Consider the following 23,831-nt stretch of genomic DNA (forward strand, 5'->3'; position numbering starts at 1 on the left):
AAATGCTGATGCGCTTACGTGTTTCAATTGTTGTTTTAAGGTCTTGCGTATATGCCAAGATGTCAGGCTACTTTTGCTTATGTTTGCTTTGTACTGTTACGTTAAATCACTGTGTTTCATCTGTATACCACAAGCGAGTGAATATACCATGCTCAATAGTTTTCAATTCGCCACTCCGTACACTGTTTAAAAATTGATGTTTACAATTACTTCTCATTCAAGAGGTTGCTCAATACACATATGCGAACAATGTTCATCCATGGTGTTTGACATAATAGACTGAATACACATTATCCATATGGACAATGCCTTAGTTCTCTTCTAGCACTAGCATATTATCCTTGTTCTTCACACTAAATCATTATTGAACAGAATGTCTTAATCGGTAGAAACTTTTATATCCACCCAGTCTTTATTTAAATGCTTGTTCTTGTGTTTTCGTAGGGCCACAAACAGGTCAAAGTTTTACATTTGCGGAATACTTTGACTAATGACCAAATACCTGTATACCCTTGACATTCCTGTACACCTCTGTATTTGTTTTTTTGTTTTCAGCTAAATAGAAAATGTTAGCCTGCAAATTCTCCAAACTAATATGATAAACATGGTGAGCATTATCCCTGCCTATAAGCTCCTTTTCAGAATAATGACCTTAGTGTTTTTCATGTTAGAAAACCACACAGCTGGTAGGCTGTAGGCTCTTACTTTTGTTTGCTGATCAGTAAAATGATATCATGACCTTGTAAATGCAACAAAAAACACACTAGAAAGCTTCATTGACACTTTTTTATTCATCACCACTTGACCTGTGTGTGTGAGTGCGCATGTGTGCAACAGTTAGTGCCTCACCATGTACTGCCTGATTATGTCCATAATTATCTGTGTTTAGTCCTCTCTTGTATGATTGTATAACCTTTGATAGCTAGCTCAGTTGTGATAGTCCTCCTTCCTGTACATGAACACATTTTCTGCTTTTAATAATACACAAAAGGCCAAAAAAACAAAACAACGCAACTGGTGTCTTTGCTACACACAACAAGGCCCAGCATCTGTAAACAGTGAAAAGTAACAATCAAATAAGAACATCAACTTAATCCTTGGTGTGTTGCTTGTTTTTCTGATGACTCAGCTCCTCCTCATTTAACAATGTCTTGATATTGTAGCACTTGGTATTATTAGTTTGTATGACATAACGAGGTGTAGAAACTAATCAATGATTACACAGTTTTCAGAAAAAAAGTATATTATATATATATATATTGATATATATAGTTATATATAGATTTATATTTAAACGCTTTAAACGCTTTTAAAATAGCACAGTAAACACTTTGCACACATGATAAAACCACTGAGTGTGTCTGATTGTTTATGTATAGGCCAATGGCGAGAACTACATCCTAGTAAAGGGTCATTTCACTTTCTCTGCAGTCAGCTCAGGAAGGAACTTAGAAAGTGATAGTCACTAGTTTAAAAATGAGAAAAATTCACATTTGTGATACTTTATTGTAAAAACGCAACATTGGTTTTATTTAAGCTTTCTTTTTTTCCACACAGTGTTTGTCAAAATCTCCTTCCTGAAGTGGCTAAACTTGAAAAAGGACTGAACCTGTCTTGAGGACCTCATATTCCTGTCTGTCACGATAAGTTGGAACATGTCAAAGTCTGCACACTTTAACAACACAGAAAGAATAACTGAAACAAAAAATAAGTATTATAAAGACAGTCAAGTAAAAAAAAAAAAAAAAGAAACGGAGTTACGGAATTTATAGTACTGCACATTATCTCTGCTTGTCCCCTTCCACTTCTTTTTTAATGTCATTTTACACCTGTACAAGACCTGCACTGTCTCTCTCTCTTTGTCTAATCCTCTGTCTCCCACTCAGTCCCCTCTTCTATGAGTCTCTGTACAGTTGGCTTAGTGGTGACCATAGAAATACTGTAGCTAAAGGGTTCCGTGTAACATTGGTTGAAGTTTGTACAGAAACATTAGTTTTTTTCTTCATGTAAACAGGCACACACAGATTTCTAGAGGTTAACTCCAAAATGTTCAACCCCACCCCCCAAAAAAAGAATCTCTTTGTAAATCGGTCCCTCCTCTTCTTGTTTTGTATTCCTGTTTGTTTCAGTTCCTCACTTCTGCTGATGACTTAATAATTTCCACATGTCAAGTGCTGTGGCCCTGATCTCAGTCCTGCTGAGAGGAATAAGGCCTTGGATTGCTCCTCGAATATCTAGAGGTTTACAGCTACTCAGTATTTATGTTTTCTCTCCTCCCCTGGCAACCACTGCCAAGGCTTTGTTACAGCTCACCACACCAGATAATGAAGCTTAACCAAGGTTGCTGTGTCCAGGTTGCTGCTTGTTACGTTTTAATTCGCTGTCTATCAGTGTTGGTGGTCTAGTACAGAAATTCACGCTGTCTCCGACAGGTCCACGTGGAAAGAGCTAGCAAATCCTTTTGCGGGCTGCAAAGACAGAGAACACACTCGTTAAGACAAATGGCACCCTGTCCCTTGAGACTTTTCTGTGACACAGTCAGCCCGAAATACCATCACTAGAAGGATACATGCCACAAAGCTCACTGTGAAGTTATTTATAAATCCTTAAGGTTGATGTTGCAATGTAATGGTAAAACCAATTTGGGAATTGGGCAAAAACACGTCTATCAGTGAAGATAAATGTTAAAATTTGGAGGCTACATAATGCATGCGTACACAGACCACTAATTGCTTCATTAATTATCCATAAATGGATCATTAAACATTTATAAACCCTTTATCAAGGCAACCCTGGTGATCAGAGCATTGCCGTAGCCAGCAGTAGCATACGATGCTATTTTAAAGTAGAACATGATGCCTGTTGGTTAATAGAGCCTAAGCCTCTGGGGATTTTTATATCTTTTTTACTTTAGACTGATGAATAACATCTTTGCCATGAAAGCATGGGGTCAGTTCATTTCAACACACCAAGAAAAGCAGGGAAAATCATAAATCAAAAAAGTAAAATGAAATATAAAAAACTTGTGGGTTTTAGACTGAGCTAATATGAAGTGCATTTATTCTAACCCTCTGAGGCAGACAAGATGAGCAGACGTGCAGGCTGCTATATTTGGAGCAAAGCAGGCTCTAGCACCTTAAGGCTAAATACAAATTATTTTTCACACAGACCTGATGTGCAAGAGGAAAATTGCTTGGCTCAGTTTGCCAAGTCGCAAACAAGGAAAAAGTAGGCAGGTTATAGTGCTCATCGTTTACCTGAGAGACAGCTCACAGTCAGCATGCAGTATCATGGAGGATGGTGGTTAACATGGTGGTGACTTGACTGGAAATGACTTCTCTACTGAATGTGTATATCGAATCCATTCCCTACTCTTAGACCTAATAGATTATTCATGTAATGTGGAGCTTGGAAAGCAATTGAAAGAGGCAAGACGTATCCTGCCATCCTTTTGCTGAAGAATCCTGTTCTGCTTCTGAACAGGTGCAAGTTGAACACTCAAAATGTATTCCAATAGGTATCAGTATTTTTCAATTTCCACATTGGAACTTGCTGGTATTGTGTGTTTCTTTTTTTTAACACAAACTCGGGTGCGTTACTTTCCAAATGAAGGATCTCGACCCCAGGGTTGAAGGCCATCTCACCCACCTTTCTTTATATCAGGCATTAATCCACAATCAAGCAGGCCCAGATACTTGAAACTTCTATTTCAGAACCAGTGGACTTCAAATGAAAAACAAAATAAGATATGCAGACTGGGCTAGTGTGTTTCACCTTTCAAACTATGTAGTAGAGAAGTCATCCTGGTTGTTGAGCAAATGGAAACAGATGGCATTTACAGCATGATCCAGTCTTTCTTATATACCCTCTCTGTGCACTCAAAATGTGCCCTAACGTAACAGGAATATAGAAGTAGGTTTGTGAATATGGTGAGAGTAGATTGTGACCGGTGCTTCTGTGGGTGACCTTTACGTGTATGAGCATCAGAAAAAAAGGCTGATTGGGAACTAGTTTGGGGGGGAATTTAGAGACAAGGGATAAAGAAAGAAACAAAGAAACAAAGAAAAAGGGGCAGCTTTCAATGAGTCTAATTCCAATTCTGTTTATTTGATAATAAATCACATGATTACAGACATTTTAGGGTAAGGGTGGGATTAGGTTAGATTTTTCAAAGTTGTTTTTTGGGAAAACCTTAGCAATGATGAATTACATTTTGCATTAAAAAAATATATTATATATATCAACAGAAAAAAAAAAGTCAATAAAACAAAAGCCTTATTGTTTTTACTCCTTATAAATAGAAGAAATAAAAGATAATGAACAACATAAAAAGTCCAGATCAGAATCAAAAGGCAGATTCACCGTCCCCTCCTTTAGTATCTGTACTGGACCAGACCAAAGTCATAGGGTCCCAGGGAACTTTCATACTGATACTCACAGAGAAAGGTGGGTTTGTACGGTAGGGTCCCCCTATCATACTCTTTCCTCTCTAGCGTGCTGGAGCTGTACTGCTGCTGTTGCTGATGAAGGTGATGGTGAAGGCTGTGGTGTGACTGTGACCTTTGACCGTCCTTGCCAAAGGTGGAGAATGACCTATCGGTGGTCGAGACGGTGGACGCGGTCATGGTGAGTTGGTCAGAAAGGTTGACGGAGGAGGGTACCTCAGTGTCGGGCAGTGTGGCGTCCATGCCGGGTACGTGCAGGTTACTGCGGTAGTCCGGACCCTGGCGCCCATCGGATGGCACAAAGGATGGCATCCAGCAGCGGTCAGAATGACCCAGAGCCTTGCACTCCTCCGTGCAGTTTGAGAAAAGGTCAGCACCTACATGGAAAGTACAGATTGAGGTATGGACAGTGGGGGTAAGGAAGAGGGAAAGGCAAAGATAGAAATGTGGATGCAAGATTGCAGTAAAAAAAAAAGGGATGAAAAGTGAAAGGGAGCATGCAGGGAGAGGTGGTATGGGTGTTTGAAGTGGAGAGCCGAGACAGAGAGGAAGATGAGAAAAAGAGACCAGAAGAGAGAACATAAGTTAGCAATCATTTGCCAATGTCGCAAGCAGAAAAAGTGCAGCAAAGCTATTCATCAAAGAGACAAGGCCAACATTGATGAAGTGAATTGTTTGTTTTCCTTCTCACCTTATTCATTTCAAATAAAATGTGCAATCAAAGCGATGTGGTGTTGCAAAAACATTTCAACCCTTCTCCCCATCAACATCCCGAGACTCGCAATTGATTTTCTCACACTAAGAGACAAACTGTGAATCCATATTCCATCATCCTTACCCAAAAAATCTACAATTATCTTAAGAAATGAACAAATACCAAAACAATATTCAGTTGCTGAATAATCATACTCCAATGTCAATCATCCATACACATGTCGACAGAGTAAAATTGGCACAGAGTTACCACCAAAAACAAAAAATCAACATAAAAAACAGATTAAATGAACATCTGAAATGATATAATAGGATAACACACACACACACACACACACACACAACCAGCAGGAAGGAGCTACCAGTTATGTTAATTACACTCTCTTAGAAAGAATAAAGGGATGAGATGGGGGGTAGCAGAAATATTATAAAAGGAGAGAGAAAAGAACATGAGATGTGAACAAAGTCATCATAATAATGAGACTGTGCAACGATTTTCTATTCATGTGCAGAGTGGGATTCGCAGTTCTCTCGGCTTTTCCAGCAAAGCCAATGTGGGGAAGCATTGAGGATGGCGGCATCAAAGCAAGAGATGAGCAGTTAAAGGCGAGAGGAGGAAAAACTGATACAACATATGGAAGACAAAAAAGAAATAACAGAAACCAAGAAAGCTGGCAAAGTGTCAACTGTAATTCCTATAAACTGAGATGTCGGATCAAAGGCTCCACAAAGACAACCTGATCATCAGATGCGTTTAGCTGATGATGCAACTGTTTATCTATAGTAAGAGCAGAAATACACACACAAACAGTGTGATATAAGACTTTACAAGTCATGTTATATTAGGCTGTATCAGAGAAAAACAAGTCTACATCCAGTATAGGACAAAGAAATAGTCCGACCCCAATGAGGTATTGCGATGCTTCATAATTCTTGGCAAAATCAGATCAAAAAGGACAAGTGTCTTTTGAGCCTGGCATTTACCTTCAGCTTCGAGTGTCCCTCCTGTTGCATATTAAGAATAAATCTCCAAACATCAGCCTGTCACAGATTATGGACTATCTTTCCCTCCAGTAAAAAAGGCAACACCAGAGAAAATGTCTTAAAAAAATGGAGGTGCAGTCTGTCATTCAAATTTTTCACTCTGCTTTGTTTGTTTTGTCTGATAGAATACTGCTGCCCTGCTGGTGTGTGCACTTCAGACTGAAATAGGACACATATGTCTTTATCTAAGACTAAAAAACACTGGGGGGAGGGGTTATTAATGAAAACATATTCTGTTGACTCATCATTTTCATGGCAAGAGCATCTTTTCCTATGACAACAAGGCATGAGCAAAGTATACACTCTAAATGAAAGGGAGACATCCTTCAAGTGTAATTGTTTAAGATGATTTCCATAAAAAAAATTTAAACAGTGTCTGCATGCAGTTTGAGAAGCCCCTGAATTACGGTTCAGATAAAAGAAAATAAGGTCAATGAGCAGCAGTGAGTGGTGCGGTGACTAAGTTGCATATTAGCCTCCTGGGTTTTGCCTTTGAGGCTTCTAACATGCCTGCTGACATTTCTGAGCAAAAATAAATAAATCCATATACTCTTCGTGTTGCTTTGAAATATAATGACATTTTATTCAACTTCATTACAGCTATTATTGTCCTAAATATGTATATAAAACATTGTTTAAAAGTTATGAGCAATAAAGCACAATGCTGCTTTATCTGTCTGCTGTCGAGGCGGTTTCAAAGAGGATAAATTGATGTACATCAGAGCAAAGAAAAAACTGTTTTTGGCTTTATTATTTTGTTCCGGTTTTATTCAGGTTATGCTGTCTAGAATATAATTTGATTTTTCTTTTTAAGTGTATAGTTAGAGCTGGCCTACAAAGCTCCTCATGGTCAGACACCTTCGTAGCTTAAAAAGATCATAGTGCCATATAACCCCTCTAGAATGCCACGCTCCCAGCATGCAAGCCTGTTTGTGGTACCTAAAGTCTCTAAAAGTAGCATGGGAGGTAGAACCTTCTGTTATCAGGTCCCTCCTCTTTGGAATCATCTACCAGTCAGGGTCCGGGAGGCAGACACCCTCACTTCTTTAAGATTAGGCTTAAAACTTTCCTTTTTGATAAAGTTTACAGTTAGAGCTGGCTCAGGCTTTGACCAGCTCTTAGTTATGCTACTATAGGCCTAGACTGCCGGGTGACACACTGAGATCCTATCTTACCACCCCTCCACACCCACCACCCACCCCAGCACTTACTTTAACTCTCCCTGTCCCATTGGTCTAACCATAGACCTCTCTGGAGTCCCTGAGCTCCATTGTCTTGTAGGCTCCTCTGAGTCGCTGCTGTGGATGTTCCAGACTCTAGCTACTACGGACGTGCTGGACTCCAGCGGCAACAGCTAATACTACCCGTCTCATCACTATCATCACTCACTCACTCTCTCTCTTATTCTCCTCTGTCCCTTTTTCCAACCCCAACTCGATCCAAGCAGATGGCTGTCTAACATGAGTCTGGTTCTGCTCGAGGATTCTGCCTGTTAAAAGGTAGTTTTTCCTTGCCGCTGTAACTAGCTAAATACTGCGAGGTGCAATGCTCATGGTGGATTAAGATGAAATAAGATGGAGTCCTGTCAGTAAGAGGGGACTCGATCATATCCTGTCTTGGTGTTGGGTCTTCGTTACTAATTTAACATAGAGTACAGTCTAGACCTGCTATGTTTGTAAAAGCGTGTTGAGATAATGTTTGTTGTGATTTGGCGCTTTACAAATAAAGATTGATTGATTGCTACCACTGAGGTATAAAGCTATTTGGTTTTGGACATAGCTGTATTTTTTCCCCATTATGTTTGCCTAGTTGTTGAAACTAAAAGTGCACACTTAAAATGGGGCAGTCAAGACTGAAAAGACATAATGTAAATGAGTGTGTTCAGTTCAGTCTGTTCAAATGTCACATTAGAAAAACTTCCCATATGAGAAGAGCAACAAAACAGTAAATCCAAATACATTTAAAGCTTTGACATAACTAATTACATACTATGAAATATTGTCACAGCAAATGTCATCCAGTGGTCATGTAAATACTGTACATTATTAATAACAGCCTTGTCAACACATTAACCAAAACGTTTTTTTTATGCCTGTGTGCATTGTGTGGATCTAATCGTGTGGCTAATTCAGGGCTCACGGGAAGAGAAACAGGCAACAAAGACTGCACAGCGCCCAGAGAGCCAGAAGAGACTCGAGGCTCACAGACAAGGGACAGCAAGGGCCAAACAGATGGGGGAGTCACAGATTTCACAGACAGAGACAGCAGGCAGGAGAAGCAGCAAGACTGCAGGAACCATAAGGAGGGAGAGGGGAGACCTGGGCACTCACAGATGGAAATAGAAATGGCCAGAAGAGACAGTGGGAGACCCCAGCTTTGCAGATGGAGATGGGAGAGGGCTTACGCAGAGGCAGGCAGAGAGGGAGGCAAATTTGCTAAAAGCATGCATGATGAAAATCTTGTCTTACACATTGGATGTTTTACACTTTGACCCCATCAGATGGGATAAATTTTGTACATTCTCGAATCTAACTATTGAGTAATATGTGGGGCTTGAGACTATGCTAGTTGTAAAAATACGTGAGAAAAATCAAAGATCAAAATGTGTGAACTTTGAATAAGCACTTTCTGTCTTTCTTTTTTTTTAACAAAAGAGGATTAACAGCAGGATCTTATTTTCCTGTGGGATAAATAGAGCCTTCAACCTGCTTTTTAAACTATTCTGAATAAATTGCAGGAGTACCAAAACAATGAGGGATTGAAGGCAATAACTGCAAAATGTCTGACGGCTACTTTTTAAATTGTAGGTATTTTATTTTATTTTATGTATCGATTCAACATGTTTCAGAAAATGTCTGTTTACCCCTGTTTTATCTGCCTGGCCCAGAGATTCAGTACCAATGCTTTTGCAGCCAAAGGGTTTGTTTGTTTTTACCACCACCTAGCACATGTGGGTTGTGGTTCAATGGAAGTTCTGTACTAAAGAAAAACACGATGATGTGGTGGAGAACAAAGCAGAAAGCATTAAAATGCCACTCACTGAGCGAGTGTAGATACTAAGTTGTGTTTTGAGCAGCATTTAGTTGCATGTTCCCTTCTCCTTAAATGAACAAGTATTTATGTTTGTCCTTAAAGTTGGGGTGTACAAACAATGGTCTTTAGAAAACCAAGAAAAATTCCAGGCACAATTGCAATGCCTTTTTAACCTTTCAAAAGAGAGTGACTTGGAATTTTCACTGCATATATCCAAAGGGCAACTCCAAGTTACAGCACTTTTTTTCAGTCCATGAAGTGCTCCTTCCTCCATTTTTCAGCCAATGGCTGTTTTCGAAACAGCTTACTATATTACCAGTACGCACTGATTTGGCCAAAATTCAGTATGTAGTATGCAGTACGTAAACAAAAGCTAAATCTGCAGTATGCCAAAACTCACGGCTGTCGTACTGAATCGGGAACATTTCTCAGTATGCATTGGACCAGTCTTCCTCTCGTACTTTTTCCCACAATGCACAGCGCTTACGTTACGCTTCTTCTTTTTTCCATATATGATGGCGGCACTCACTGTTTGGTGCTGTGAAAATCATTAAATTATATACAAACCACTCCTTAACTTTTTAAATCATAAGTGGGTGCTAAAGAAGCAGTTTCGCTATCAGCTTGTCCATGTTTACTTCTGCTTTCCAAAAACGGAAATCCAGTGACGCCTAACCCAGTGTACTGCAGAACAGATCCAACAGAATGGTCATACTAAATTCAAAGCAGTATGTAGTATGCAGTACGTACTGCATACTTAATTTGTAGTTAGTATGAAGCAGGTGGTTTCAAAGTCAGCCATGGTCTATTTTTGTCAATTCCTGTGTTAGAATTAGTCTATCAGCTTTTAGTGGAATTTTCACAGACACATTGGCTCTTGTAAAACATATGAGTGTTAATTTAATTCCCTACAGTCATCTATGCTTTTTCCACATGTGGTTAAAAATATACAGAAACTGAAGCACAGGTGTAAAACCAAACAAACATGCAGAAAGAACATAGACAAGCATACTGATCAAGATACAGCACTAATATCAAGGGATTCAGAGAAAAGATCTCGTTTTTCTTTCGTTCTCACATCTCATTGTATTATTTAACAGGAACAAGAACACATAGTTCTCTTAATATTATAGGTAAATATAGTCTGCAACAGTCACTCTAATGTCACTTACTTGCAAACTAGGCAGTGATTTTTTCCTGCTGGTTGACTCTTATGCGAACAACATCAACACATATGTTTGCAAACACACATACTTCCTTAACGGGGAGATATGTAAATGAACGCAAGAAAACAGGCAGACAGGCCATGACACCACATGACACCCAGTGGCTGCTGATTCCTGTGAAACACCTTCTTCCTCTGGCAGGAAGCAAAACAACAACCAAAACATAGACTGGCAATGACAGTCCCTGCCAGCAGTCCTCTCTTTCACTCTGACCTCATCAGACTAGAAGAACACATACACACTTACACAGTCGCACACACACACCGCAAACACAATGCAAACACAATCTACTTGCTAATAAGCAATCAGCTCTTCTGGATTATTTTTCACTACTATTTTTTTCATTGCATCTCTGAGTGTTTCCTGAAATCCCATGTTGCTGTGATTTGACTAATTGCAACGCCTGACATACATCCAGCAACAGGGAGCGGAAATGAAGGAAAACAAATCCCCGCAAAACATGAGCCCCATGTTTGAATTCACTTCGTGGGTATATATCTGCTGCTCTCCGGTTTGCCGTTATTCCCTCCCCACACTCATTTGTCTGTCGGTCTACCCCTCTCTCTGTCTCTATTAGTCCCTCTGTGCATCTTTCATGCCTTTTGTGTTCCTGTCTCTTGTTATTTTCCTCAACATTTAATCCTCTCCGCCTGTCTTCCTCTCTCTTAATCCCTTTTTTCTCTCTTTCAAAAAAAAAAGGAAAACTTCTCATCCCCCAGGTAGACGGTGTCCTCCCTCCATACCTCTGTTTTTTCATCTTGTCCTCCAGTGCTCCGGAGAGAATGCAGACACAAAACGTCAATATTTGGACAGCAGCTAGGACAGCAGGGGAGTAACATAGCTCCCTTGCACAAGTTGGCCAGTGAAGCTGTGATGAGTAAACCAGAGACCTCCCAGGACCAAAAACAGACCAGGATGATTCTTGCCACAACCAATAATTCCACACAGAGAAATTGTTCTGAGACTCTGAGAAGCAGCAACCATTTTTGATGTTTGTTACAGGACAAATTGACTGGGAAGGGGAGCCAAGATGTCCTCTTGCCCTGACAGAGTACTTTGATTGATAAAACCCTTCAGATATGGTGGACCAAGGATTCTGGATGACCACTCCTTATTGATCTTATCATTTATTTATAGCCTTGACCAAAGCTGTCTACTCCACAAGCATGTTTAACCAGGGACCTCCCCTCTTCATTATTTATGTGTGATTTTTGTTCTTTAAACACTCATCTTTTCAGGTTATTTTCCCAGTTTTGTCCAAAAAACATTATCATACTGATAGGTTTGCAGGATTATTAAGACGCAAAATATATCGCTTACTTTGCTTCAAAGAGGGGTGGTCAAAGTTAAGGTTCTGCCAGTCCTATGTTGTGATATTAGAGCAGTTATTGCGCGCTTGATTTGTACTTTATCTGCACTTAGCTGATCAGTATTAGCCCAAGTATAAATCCCACAATGCATCTTGTTGGTGATGTTTATTCCCATGAAGTTAAGAGACACAAGATTGCTGCTGGATGCCACTGAATAAATTTCAATTTAAGAAAGATGCTTAAAGATGCTAAACTGGTTACTTTACATTATATCCATATCATAACAATACAGCTGTATGTTTGCTGTGAACAGGTCCACGGCAATTAATAGTGTAACGTTTATTTTATAAAGGGACCTCGAAAGAAACGCTCCAGTTTATCAACTTGAGAGTAAAGAATGATCGCCTTTCTACCTGTTTACTTAGTAGTGTTATCTTTTGTCATTTATTAATTTATTAATTAATCAGATTGTGGCCTCGTTTGTATCAATACTTGCATCTTGGTATGCAAACATGTCGTATTAATAATCATTAGGAGTGTTCTCCAGAGTGTATTCCAGGGGGTGGCAAGTGGGTTCCAACTGCCTTTGAAAAGCCCCGCACACTTGACCACTAAAGATGTGCTTAAACACTGTGCAAATGTTCCTTTTACGTGGCAAAACATCACCAAAGTATGTGCATATCCAAGCGCACTCAGCTAGGTGTGGAGAAATGGCCTGAGTTTCCCTTGTCCTCTTTATGATCTTTGTATATCTTTCCTGTGTTCCCTGTGTTATTTGGACTTTTTGGATTTAGTTTTTTTAGACATTTCAGCAAATATACATTTTTCAAGGAAACTGTGATGCACTAAAACCCACAGGATTTTACTGATTATTTTCTTGCCCACACATCTAAAAAAAAAACAACAATCTAGATTTTTTTTTTTAAATTAGTAGTAAACAGAACTTATTCTTTTAATCTGTTGAATCAATGCAAACACATGCAAAAATAATTTGGCCTAGTTTAGGTTTGGTATCTATTAGTGTGGATCACAGATCAGATTACAAAACTGGAGACGATGATTACAGATATACCAATGCATATCTTAGTATTACATTTATGTCTGCAATGGAATTCAGCATTGCAAAGCATTGCAGCCTGACTAGAGCAGATGTTCCATGACTTAAATCTCTGTCCAGAGAGGATGATATTGTGCAGCTGCATGGCAAAAAGCATGTTTATGACTCTCCAGACTTTGCCGGGGTTTCCATTAGTCTTACTGCCTAATGTTTATCCTTAGTCATAAATGACCATGGCCCTGGTTGGACAAATCTTTTTCACTTCTTGATCTTAGATTTTCAGCAGATATGAGGCATATTTATACATACTATTACTAAAAGTGAACAAGACATGTGTCCTCTTTCATTTTATACATTTCAGGGTTGGTAACACTTCATGTGCTATTCAGCTCATTCAGGGAGCACAGCCCATGCACAACAAGAACACATTCATCACAGCACTCAGCAGAATGTGCAAGTGTATTGGTAATCATTGCGTTACATGCTCTTATTGTAGTTTTGATTCATTTCAAAATGGTACGTTGAATTCAATACATTCCTCAATCGAGATTTACAGTGTTGTCAAAAGGTCATGTGAAATAGACATTTTATTTTTACAGGCTGACTTTTGAGATGAGAAAGGCACTTTGCAGGAACTGAAGTCACCCACTTAATTAGTTAATCAAAATGACTGATCTTTCCCTTTCACTACTTTTATTGACTTTATTGACATTCAACAAGCCAGTCAGGTCTGCTAATGGATTTCAAAGGCTAGAGTGTGAACCTTGATACACTGCATTTTAACCGTGTCACAGAGGTTGCAAATTTTAGGACATTTCCTGGTATCATTGTGTGTTGCTCAGTAATTTTGTCATAATTTAAGGTAAGAAGCTTTCAAACAGCAAATGATACACTTCTCAGTGTCTCAAACAATGATTTTCTGCTCTTGGTGAGACAGGGCCTTCAATTTGAGACTCTGGGAAGAATTTCAAATTATTCATTGATACATAATTGCCAAACAAATCATTAAGAATATGATCAGCAGAAAAGATGATTAAAAAAGGGTTAATTTTGAGGTTTTCCATCTTCTATCTGCTCTATCTCTTTCCTGATGTTGTCGTCGTCGTCCCCCCTATTGGTTCTCTTTTAAAACTTATTCTCCTTCACTCTAAGCAAGGTCAGGTCAATGTTTTATTTTTTATTCTGTGCGCTTTTGAAATAAACAAGGCATTCGTTTTACTTTCATGGATCATAGAGTCAGGGATCACAGCTTCCTGTTTTGCCAGTTTCTAGGGCCTGGGAGAAGGGCGTTTCAAAACCCAGTGCGCTAAATTCCTCTGACAGCTCACTGACATGGGAAACAGCAACACGGTGCCCGCCACTAATTCGTAATCAGCCATCTAATACACCGTTGCCAAAGTGATTTAATTGTCCCATTTGTCACGGCTGTTGTTCTCCCCAAAACAAACGTCATGATGATGATGATTTCCCGTCTCCTGCCCGTCACGCAGCCTTCCACAGCTGATCGAAGGCTTCTGCATTTTTCCACTGATGGATATCACACCTTCTCTTATCTGTCATCTTATTTAGGTTTCTTTTGTTTGTTCCCTCGTCTAGTATCAGTATAAGGAGGGATATATTCAGGAAAAAAAGGTCTAATCCTAAACCCAATGAGGTAAAGAAAAGGGTTGTGAGGTGATGAAAGGTGTGATAGTCAATCAATACTGCTTTGGGCAGTGCCTTACTCCAGACATACTGCTCTCAGAGAAGCCATTTTCCCACTTTTTAAAGGTACTTGCTGATATCCCAGCCTCACAGGCAGTGTCCCTTTGATTTAAAAGCACGTCAGGAGACTTATTTTCTAAAGTGTCAGCCGAGCGGCCGAGCGGGAAGCAACGGCAGGTGTAGTTGATGATATGCCAAGTGGAAATGGTTTTCCCTTGATTTGAAATATTCTGAGTTGCACCAAAGGGAAAATATGCCTGGCACAGTCCCGTGAGGAAACCTTGCCTTTAACCCTCCTTTGATAATTGCTATGTAAAGGTTCTAGAAATGAATTACTGATCAGCCAAGTGTTGCGGAGAGCCAACGTGTGAGGGAGACAGAATGAAGGATGAGACCCTACGTACCCTTGAAAGAAAATATATGTGTGAAATGTGTGTCCGAAAATATACACTTACAGAATGCAAATACTCTTCATGTATGTTAAACCATAATTTTTTTAAGCATCTGCACACATACATTTGCCTGTACATTCAGATACCGCTAAAAAAACACAAAATCTACGTGGAATAAATCAGGGGTTCCCAAAGTGTGGGTTGGGACCCCCTGGGGGGTCGTGAGATGTCTTCCAGAATGCTTTTTTTCCTTATCTAAAGATAATACATTTTACCCATTATAGTACAAAATATATCCGTCGAAGCAGATGGCTGTCTAACACGAGTCTGGTTCTGCTCAAGGTTTCTGCCTGTTAAAAGGAATTTTTTCCTCACCGCTGTAACTAGCTAAATACTGCGAGGTGCAATGCTCATGGTGGATTAAGGTGGGGTAAGACTGAGTCTTACCCTGTCTTGTAGTTGGGTCTTTGATAATAAATTAACATAGAGTACAGTCTAGACCTGCCATGTTTGTAAAAGCGTCTTGAGATAATGTTTCTTGTGATTTTGCGCTATACAAATAAAGATTGATTAATTGATGGAATATATCAACAAAAATACTAGCCACATTTCAAATAAAACCTTGAAAATATAAAATGTAATGGGTTTTCTGCCTTTCTTTGTTGCCAGATGACTCCAAGTTTAGGGATAGTGAGCAGTTAATTATCAAAGCATCAGTAGCAGTGGGTTAATTCATAACAGCACAGCAACATGCTCATATGGGTAGGCTAATTTTCTGCATACCAGCTAAATGAAGCCACATTAAATCACTTTGAGAGACAGTGGGGGTCGCAATTCTTTGGTACCTATATTTTGGGAGCTGAAATGTTTGGGAAAACCCTGGTTTAAACACAGGCCTGGCTTGTTTGGTTCAGCTTTATCTCTTTTTTCATGCAAAACTGAAGAACATGCTCTCTGCATTTAACACTTCTAGACAAGAACACACAATAACACAGTCCAGCATAATATTCAACCTACATAAGTGCCTTACAGTACTCTCATACGATATATTTATTCAGTAAAGTAAGTCTCACATATACATGGAAAGAGACAAATGAGCAGTGGATAAGCCTATATAGAGGCAATATATACCTGGCAGAGGGCCAAGCACTAGCTTCCACTCTCTCTTCTCAAACGGAATCTCATTTAAGCTTCCCAGAGCAACATCTCAGAGGAAAACTCCTTTTCAATACAGACATCATCACCTCGCCTTGTTTTCTCCTACACAAAACACACACACAAGCGGATCACAAACAGGTACAAACACCTACATATTGAATCAGACAGTGGTATACCTGAACACCCACAACACACACACATACACATGCACGCACAGACATGCTGTCTGTTTTTTTTGTTTCCAGAGACTGTGAAACTCAAGTGTCCCTCTGTCCAAAGAACCAGCCGTGTGATATTACCTCCCATGGAGTGGTAAGCTGTTGCCTTATAAATCCAACATGAGGAACAAATGTTCATTTCCACATATGAAATACAAAGTACAGCACCAACTGGGCACACTCCCAGGCCTGTGCCAAATGAGCATGTGCAGAGCCAAACTAAAACAGAGCCAACATGTTACTGGTCAATAAATGTGGGCTTGTTACGAGTAGAGAGATATTTGATGCAGTACACCACCAAGAATACATTTTTAAAATACATGGCATGGGGTGAGAACATAATGTCAGGGCTGATTACTTTTAAGTCTGCAGTTACCTGCTAGATCTGTTGGTTTACATGCACATCACGTCATTTACACATCTATATTCCTTTTGAGTACCGCTGCAAAATGTTAAAGAAGAGTCTAAGTCTGCTTTGCTGTGCTGTTCCAGACTTTTCAAGATCACATTTTTGTTCTGTTCTAGATTTTTCTTAATCACATTCTAAGATAAAATAGCCAATTCGGAAAGCACGTCTCAACATCAATGCTAATATTAATTTAGCCAATGGTTTTATTATTGAGGAAAAGATGAGAAAGTGATGATTTTATTTAAACTCTGCATTTCAGTCTTGCACACTCCTGACCTTCCCAGCCAGTTTCATCAGCGAGGGCAAGGTGTGACACTACCACTGCTGCATATTGGCTCTCAATTTGCGCTTTGTTCATTAATGATGTCAAACACAGTGGAGCCTGATGAGGACCATTCACTCTCCTACAACACCTATCTAATCTGCTCTATTTGTATTCCCAGCACTGATATGATATTTGGCAGGCTCTGGCCTAGACAGGGGTCTTACGTGAGCCCAGTACAACAGTCCCTCAGATGAAAAGGGCAATTCAATATGAAATGAGATTTTGTACTGTTCTACTTTTTGTCTGACTCCAATTTGATCAATAAACAGGTTCTAACCTAATAGAATTTTAGGGGAAACAAGGGGCTAGTGAGGGCTTATGGCAAGATCAAAAGCCTGTAAAAAAAACAAAACTGAAGTGAAACACTAAAGGGGCCGTTTCCCTTAACTCCAACATTTTATTTTTGCTTAAACTTATAGATAAAAAGACAAAAAAGTGAAGTTATAAGCCTAAATCTATATCCAAAAACGCTGTATAATATACAGCTACCAGGCTGATTAAAATGTATCTCATTATATCAGTTTAGCTTCTATGCCTTTTCTTTTCACCGAGTACACCTATCGATTTGTGCCACTGAGGTGCTACAGGCCTCACACTGCTGCGCTACAAGTCGCTGTCCTTTCAGCACCACTCAGGAAAACAGCGGGCAGGGTTAGAGAGAGAGGGGGGGGAGAGAGGGGGGGGGGGGGGTAACAGAAAGGGAGCAGAGAGAGAGGAAAAGATTCCCCAAAATTTCCCTCTTTTTCACCGGGGTGTGAAATACAATCAACACCTCCAGGGCCTGTTCGTGCAAGCCAGCCAACCAGCAACACCGGGGCCTTCGCCTTCGCACACTCTCAAATTAAGGAAATTAAAAGTCACCGATCCGCACCAACAATTCACCACTATACCATTCACAATTGCAAAACACTCACAATATGGAAACAGTAGGGAGTTGAGGGTCGTGTGAGAGCTGAGAGGACAGTGTAATAACATGATGTGGGGGGTAACTCACCAGCCGAATGACCCCGGTTAGTGGCATCGTGATCACTGTCACCTTGTTCGCTGTCGCCATGACCACTGTCTTTGGAGCTGACTATATCCGCCTCTTGGAATGCTGAACTGCACGGGGTAGGAAGGAGATGGGAAGAGTGCAGAGGAAGAGAGAAGCAAGGGGCAGAAAGAGAGGTCGAGGTGTAATGTTGGGTAAGGGAAGACGAAGGGAGAGGAGGGGGGATAATATTAGGGGCAGAGAGAAAGAGAGGGAGTCAGAAATCACCCTCGCTCTAATACAGTCACGGTGGCCGTCAAGAGTCTAAATTGGATGTTACACATGGCATGTAATGAAATCCAGCATTAGAGCTTTAATGGGCACTGGTCTGTCAGTTGTGGGAATGATGCCAAATTGAAGATGAACGTTATGGATACATTGGGACCCATGTTTCCTCTCAAAGCCACAATTAACATTGCAGAATATACAGGATTCACTCTGATGGGTGTAATATTCTATTTTATTGATACGTGAACAGCCTGTGGTTCCATGGGGCCTATTGAATGTTACAGGTCCTCTGGTAGGGAATGGTTTGTAGTGCACTAGATTTTGCACATTATTAATAATAAGGTGTGTGTTTGTGTGCTTGTCTGAGCTGCTTTTACCTGTTGACACGTCTGGGTCTGTCCACCAGGTAGCTGAGTTCTGCGCGTTGGTGTTTTGTCTAAAAGAAACATAAACACATTGAGATACTGTATATAAGGACCTAAATAAACCTTTGAATACATGCAAGATTATAGAAAATGACATTCACTAACCACGGACACATGGAGTCATAAATATATTAGACAAAACTGTGGCAACACAAGGCATTGTGCCGACAGTGCGCGCATCCACTCCGTGAGTGAGTGGGCGAGAGGAGACGAGAGCCAGGGAGAGTGGGTTAGGGCGGCAATTGAATGCGTAAATGATTGAGCCGCCCGATGCTGAAACTGAACAACCTTTGTTCATGGTGCTGCCATGCTGGGTCGTGCACAGAATATTTAACACATAGGAAAGGCAAGGCTGTGACTGGCTGTCTGGCTCGACTCCAGCCACACCGCAATCAACAAAAAGCCCCAACTCTGAGCTCCCAGAGCTGAGTCCACTGACTGCACAGACAACAAGGCCGTCAAGTCACTCGTCTCCACACATCTCTTTTAACATTATTTTATTACAACAGCAGAAACGGGCTTAAGGTGGGCAGATTAATCACGCCTGTTGATGTAACCAGTTGATCTTACAAGTACAGAAATGCTCTCGTTTGGGGTTCCAGGTAAATTAATGCATATATGTATTGCATCCCCCCCTTCTTGCACTTAATCTACATTATTAAGACTCAAGATGATTAGAGCCACACCCTCCTTCATGGGTGACCCGAATTGCAGCTTTGAGTGCTTACGAGAGTGCATTACATTCCAGAACAGTGAGATATATATTTATATAAAAAAAACTACACATTGAATAAATTAGGGAAAAGTGGATTTCTAACTTCATGATCTTGAAAATGAAACACAGTATGTTTAAATTCGGTTACGCTCAGCTTTTTGCGCACCATACACAGGTTGATCTGACAGCATCAAGTTGATAAGGGCACCTTAGATTTAACAACTCCATTGTTCAGTCATTAAGCATGACTTTGATTAAAGGCCACTATACAGAACAACCAATCTATCAGATTCAACTTAGTCCTCATGGGGACTGTGGGCTGCCCGGCTTTTAGGAGAACATGCTTTGGCATGAAACAAGCACAGCAGTGTATAGCTGAAGGCTCTTTAAAAATTAGGTAATACTTTTAATACATCTGGTAGGAAATTAAGTGTAGCCCTTGGCGACAAAAGCTGATTCAGGCTTCTCTTACCTCATTAGACAGAATGCTGCCATTGGATATGATGTCCGGTTGTTGGTCACTATAACCTGTGACTATGGCGCCGCAGGGGTTAGTGTGATCCGTGTCAGTGCTGCGAGAGGGGCTGCATGGTTTGAGGAACATGAGATCCGTTTTGGCGGACTCCGGTGTCAGACACACCTGGTAGCAGTAGGAGTTCTGGTTTTGGTGATGGTGGGAGCCAAAACCCCCTCCCACGCTGCCCACACCAGACTCCTCCACGGGCACCTGCCCCACAGGGCCGACCCCTGACGTCACGTTAGTGCTTTGAACTAACATTATGTCAGATTTGCTCAGCTTCTTCTGTTTCCGGCCTCGAGCCCCTCTGCTACAGCAGGAGCCGCAGCACAGGCAACAGTCACCGGCCAGAAGGCACGTGTACAGGTTTAGCTTCTTGTCCTTTTGGCAGCGCACGGCCAGCACGATCATAGCTAGGAGGAATATGAAGGACACAGAGCCCAAGGCGATGATGAGAATAAGGGTGAGGTCAAGGGAGGTCTCCTTTGCCCTGGAGGCCGACCCACGATCCCCGCTGCGGCCTTCGACCACACTGTCCACTAATATTACACTCACACTAGCCGATGAGGAAAGAGGGGGCTGACCGTGGTCCCTCACTTCAATCAGCAGGTCGTAGTAGCCCTGCGGGTCCCGCTTTGGAGAGATCCTGCGGGCTGTCCTCAGCTCCCCTGTCCTCCAGTCCATGCGGAACATCCCCATCTCGTTGCCTCGAAGGATACTGTAGGACAGCCGTGCGTTCTCACCATCATCAGCATCCATGGCCACAATGCGCGTCACAAGGTAGCCGGGCTCCGCAGAGCGCGGCAGGTGTTCTTTGGCTGTGCCATTTTTCCCGATGGGGGCTATTACAGTGGGAGCGTTGTCATTTTGGTCAACGATGATTACATTTACTGTGGCATTAGAGAAGAGCTCAGCCGCACCGGAGTCTTTAGCTTGGACCATGAAGCTGAACTCTTTCAGCTGCTCATAGTCAAAAGAGCGCAGCGCGTAAAGGTAGCCCGTGTCCTGATTTATGGACACATAGGTGTCAACAGACATGCCTTGTATGTCACACTCCAATATGGAGTAAGTTATGAGAGCGTTCTGTCCTATATCAGGGTCCAAAGCACTCACGGCGTGAATGAAAGCACCAGGCACATTATTCTCAGTCACATACACATCGTAAACAGCCTGCGTAAAACGGGGCGCATTGTCGTTCTCGTCGGAGACATGCACTTTAATGGACTTGCTGGTAGCGAGGGAAGGCGTACCCTTATCTTTGGCCACCACAGTGATAGTGTAAGAATCTGTGTTCTCTCTGTCCAACGGTCCGTCCGTTACAATGGTGTAATAGTTTTTAAAAGATGACTTCAGCTTGAAAGGAACATCTCCTAATATCTCACAGCTCATGTGTCCATTCTCACCTGAGTCCCGGTCTGAGACGCTGAAAAGTGCAATCACGGTGCCCGGTGCGTCCTGCTCGCTCACGGATTCAGTCACAGTGCTGAAACCGATTTCTGGTGTGTTGTCGTTCACGTCTATGAGTTTGACCAGCACTTTGCAATGAGCGGGGACCGCATTGGCCCCTAGATCTTTAGCCTGTACATAAATCTGATGCGTGTTACTCTCTTCAAAGTCCACCTCACCTGCGACCTCTATCCTACCTGTTCTTGCATCAATATTAAATAAGTCCTTTATCCGCGGGGTGTTATGACTACTGAAAGAATAAACGACTTCCCCGTTTTGTCCCTCGTCAACATCAGTGGCGTTTAGCTGTATGACCAAAGTGCCAACAGGAGAGTTTTCCCGCAGGTTGACAGAGTACACAGACTGGTCAAAAGTGGGCGCGTTATCATTAGAGTCCAGAACTTTAACGACCAGAAGAGCCGTCCCGGTCCGCTGTGGGATGCCCCCGTCCACAGCCGTCAGCACGTAGCGATGCACCGCCTGCTGCTCTCGATCCAGCGACTTTTCCAACACCAGCTCTGCGAACTTGTTCCCGTCACTCTGTGTCTGCACGTCTAGGTAAAAATAGTTATTGTTCGTTATGGCATATGTGCTGAGCGCATTTGTGCCCACGTCAGGATCGAAGGCATTTTCCACCGGGAAACGGGTCCCGGGGATTGCGCTCTCCGATATTTCCACGGAAATGTCTGTCTCGGGAAAGCTTGGCGGATTGTCGTTGATATCCATCACCTCAATCTCTACGCGAAAGAGCTCCAGTGGATTCTCCAGAAACACCTCCAGGTGTAAGAGGCACGGGATGGTCTGCTTACAGATTTCTTCCCGGTCAATTTTCTCCTTCACCACTAGCGCACCATTCTCTAAGTTCACCTCCAGATAAGGTGTTCTCGAACTAGGCACCGTCTGAAAGCGGCGAGCGGAAAGTTTGGTGATGTCCAGACCCAAATCCTCTGCAATATTCCCAACCACAGAGCCAGTCTCCTGTTCCTCTGGCACAGAGTAATGCAGCTGAGAGGCAGCTCCATTCAGGATGGAGAGCAGGAATATAAACCAAATCATCTTTTCACCCTTTAACAAAGTGCACTTAAAGACAAAACCAAAAAAGTGTTATTCCTTTTTCTTACAAGCAATGAGCATTTCCAATTTCCTCTGTCCACAAAAAGGCAGTAAAACAAACAGCAACAGGGCTGTCCGATTGTGAAATTATTCTCCTTTGCCTCGGGTCAGTGGAACATTGCGTCGTTTCAGCTGTGAGAAGCACAGCCATTTGATCCGAGCTTCGCTGTTTTAATCAATTCAGCACCGGTCTGTGAGTTTTGGCGTCAGCGCAAACATTGCAGGCTGGAGCCAGGACGCATAGCCGACACTCTCTGTGCCTCTTCTTTACTTCAGGTCTAACACATACATATTCCACACGAGCAGTGAAGAAAAAAAAGGAAAACTACACCATGCGCAGCGCCGAAACCTTAACAAATTCAACTCCTGATTAAAGACTGGCGAAAAACAGGACTTTCTCTCTATCTCTCTCTGATAGGATGTAATCACTGCGCCTAAGCGCTCAAAGCGGATGATGTTCTCAGCTCGGCTTCTGAAAGGCGAGTGGGAGCAGCGGGGTTGGTTTTGCGCACAGCTCCTTTCCCCACCAGCCAATGGTGTTCTCAAACACCGGGTGTAATGGCACCTGATTGGGGCTCTGCAACGCCAGCCAGAGCACACACCGGGCCCTCATAACAAAACCAGTTAAGTGCCACTGCGCTCCTCTCCTCCCCTCTCTCATACTGGCCCTACCTTAGTTGTAGCAGGGAAATTAAATGCAATACACATCCAGTGAATTAAAAGAAAATAGTATAATAATTGTTTGTGAAAGTTAGCATTAGCGTTCTGTGGGCTTTGTAGCTGCAACTGAGGTGTTATTTCTAAGATATTTCACAGAAAAACGACTTTTATTATGATCAGGTTCCTTTTTTTGAACTGTGACAAATGGCTCCCACTTCGCTGAATATAGAACCACATCCAGCCCGAGTTTGCCCTTGACGCAATAATTTCAACAGTTTGGTAATAAAGCTCTTCTCTGATATCAATGGATGAGTCAGGGTGTAGTAAAGGATACTCACAGCAAAGACCACCATGTAAAGAGCCTGCGCATGTAAAGACAGCTAGTGACGCAATACCCCACAGTGCCACGGCCATCCCCCGTCTCTCTCTCTCTCTCCCCCCCCTCTCTCTCTCTCGCCCTCTCTCTCTCTCTCTCTCTCTCTCTCTCTCTCTCTCTCTCTCTCTCTCTCTCTCTCTCTCTCTGAGATAAACACACATCTAGAAAACATTTTAAATAAAGCAAAATCTTCAGTGTTGCGTTGTAAAGAGCAACAGTATGATACAGAGTCCTATCAGAGCAGGATCACACATGACTTACTTTAATTCAGTGTAATGAAGCGTCA

The 23,831-nt window shown here is 41.7% G+C and overlaps 1 protein-coding gene across 2 annotated transcripts; it reads right to left on the minus strand.

The window, feature by feature from the left end:
* Window positions 1-800: 800 nt before the first annotated feature.
* LOC117815362 (protocadherin-10-like) lies at window positions 801-23,531 on the minus strand. Of its 2 annotated transcripts, XM_034687022.1 has the most exons (5): window positions 19,906-23,531; window positions 18,671-18,729; window positions 18,030-18,136; window positions 4,439-4,822; window positions 801-2,468 (listed from the first exon to the last, which is right to left on the minus strand). In XM_034687022.1, the coding sequence occupies exons 1-5, from the start codon at window positions 22,450-22,452 to the stop codon at window positions 2,449-2,451; spliced, it is 3,117 nt and encodes a 1,038-aa protein (XP_034542913.1). In that variant the 5' UTR covers window positions 22,453-23,531; the 3' UTR covers window positions 801-2,448. The 2 variants fall into 2 exon arrangements, with proteins under 2 accessions (XP_034542913.1, XP_034542912.1); XM_034687021.1 differs by lacking the exon at window positions 801-2,468 and having other exon boundaries at window positions 4,087-4,822.
* Between the last annotated feature and the right edge of the window lie 300 nt (window positions 23,532-23,831).

This window comes from Notolabrus celidotus, chromosome 7 (assembly GCF_009762535.1).
Source record: "Notolabrus celidotus isolate fNotCel1 chromosome 7, fNotCel1.pri, whole genome shotgun sequence".
NCBI lineage: Eukaryota > Metazoa > Chordata > Actinopteri > Labriformes > Labridae > Notolabrus > Notolabrus celidotus.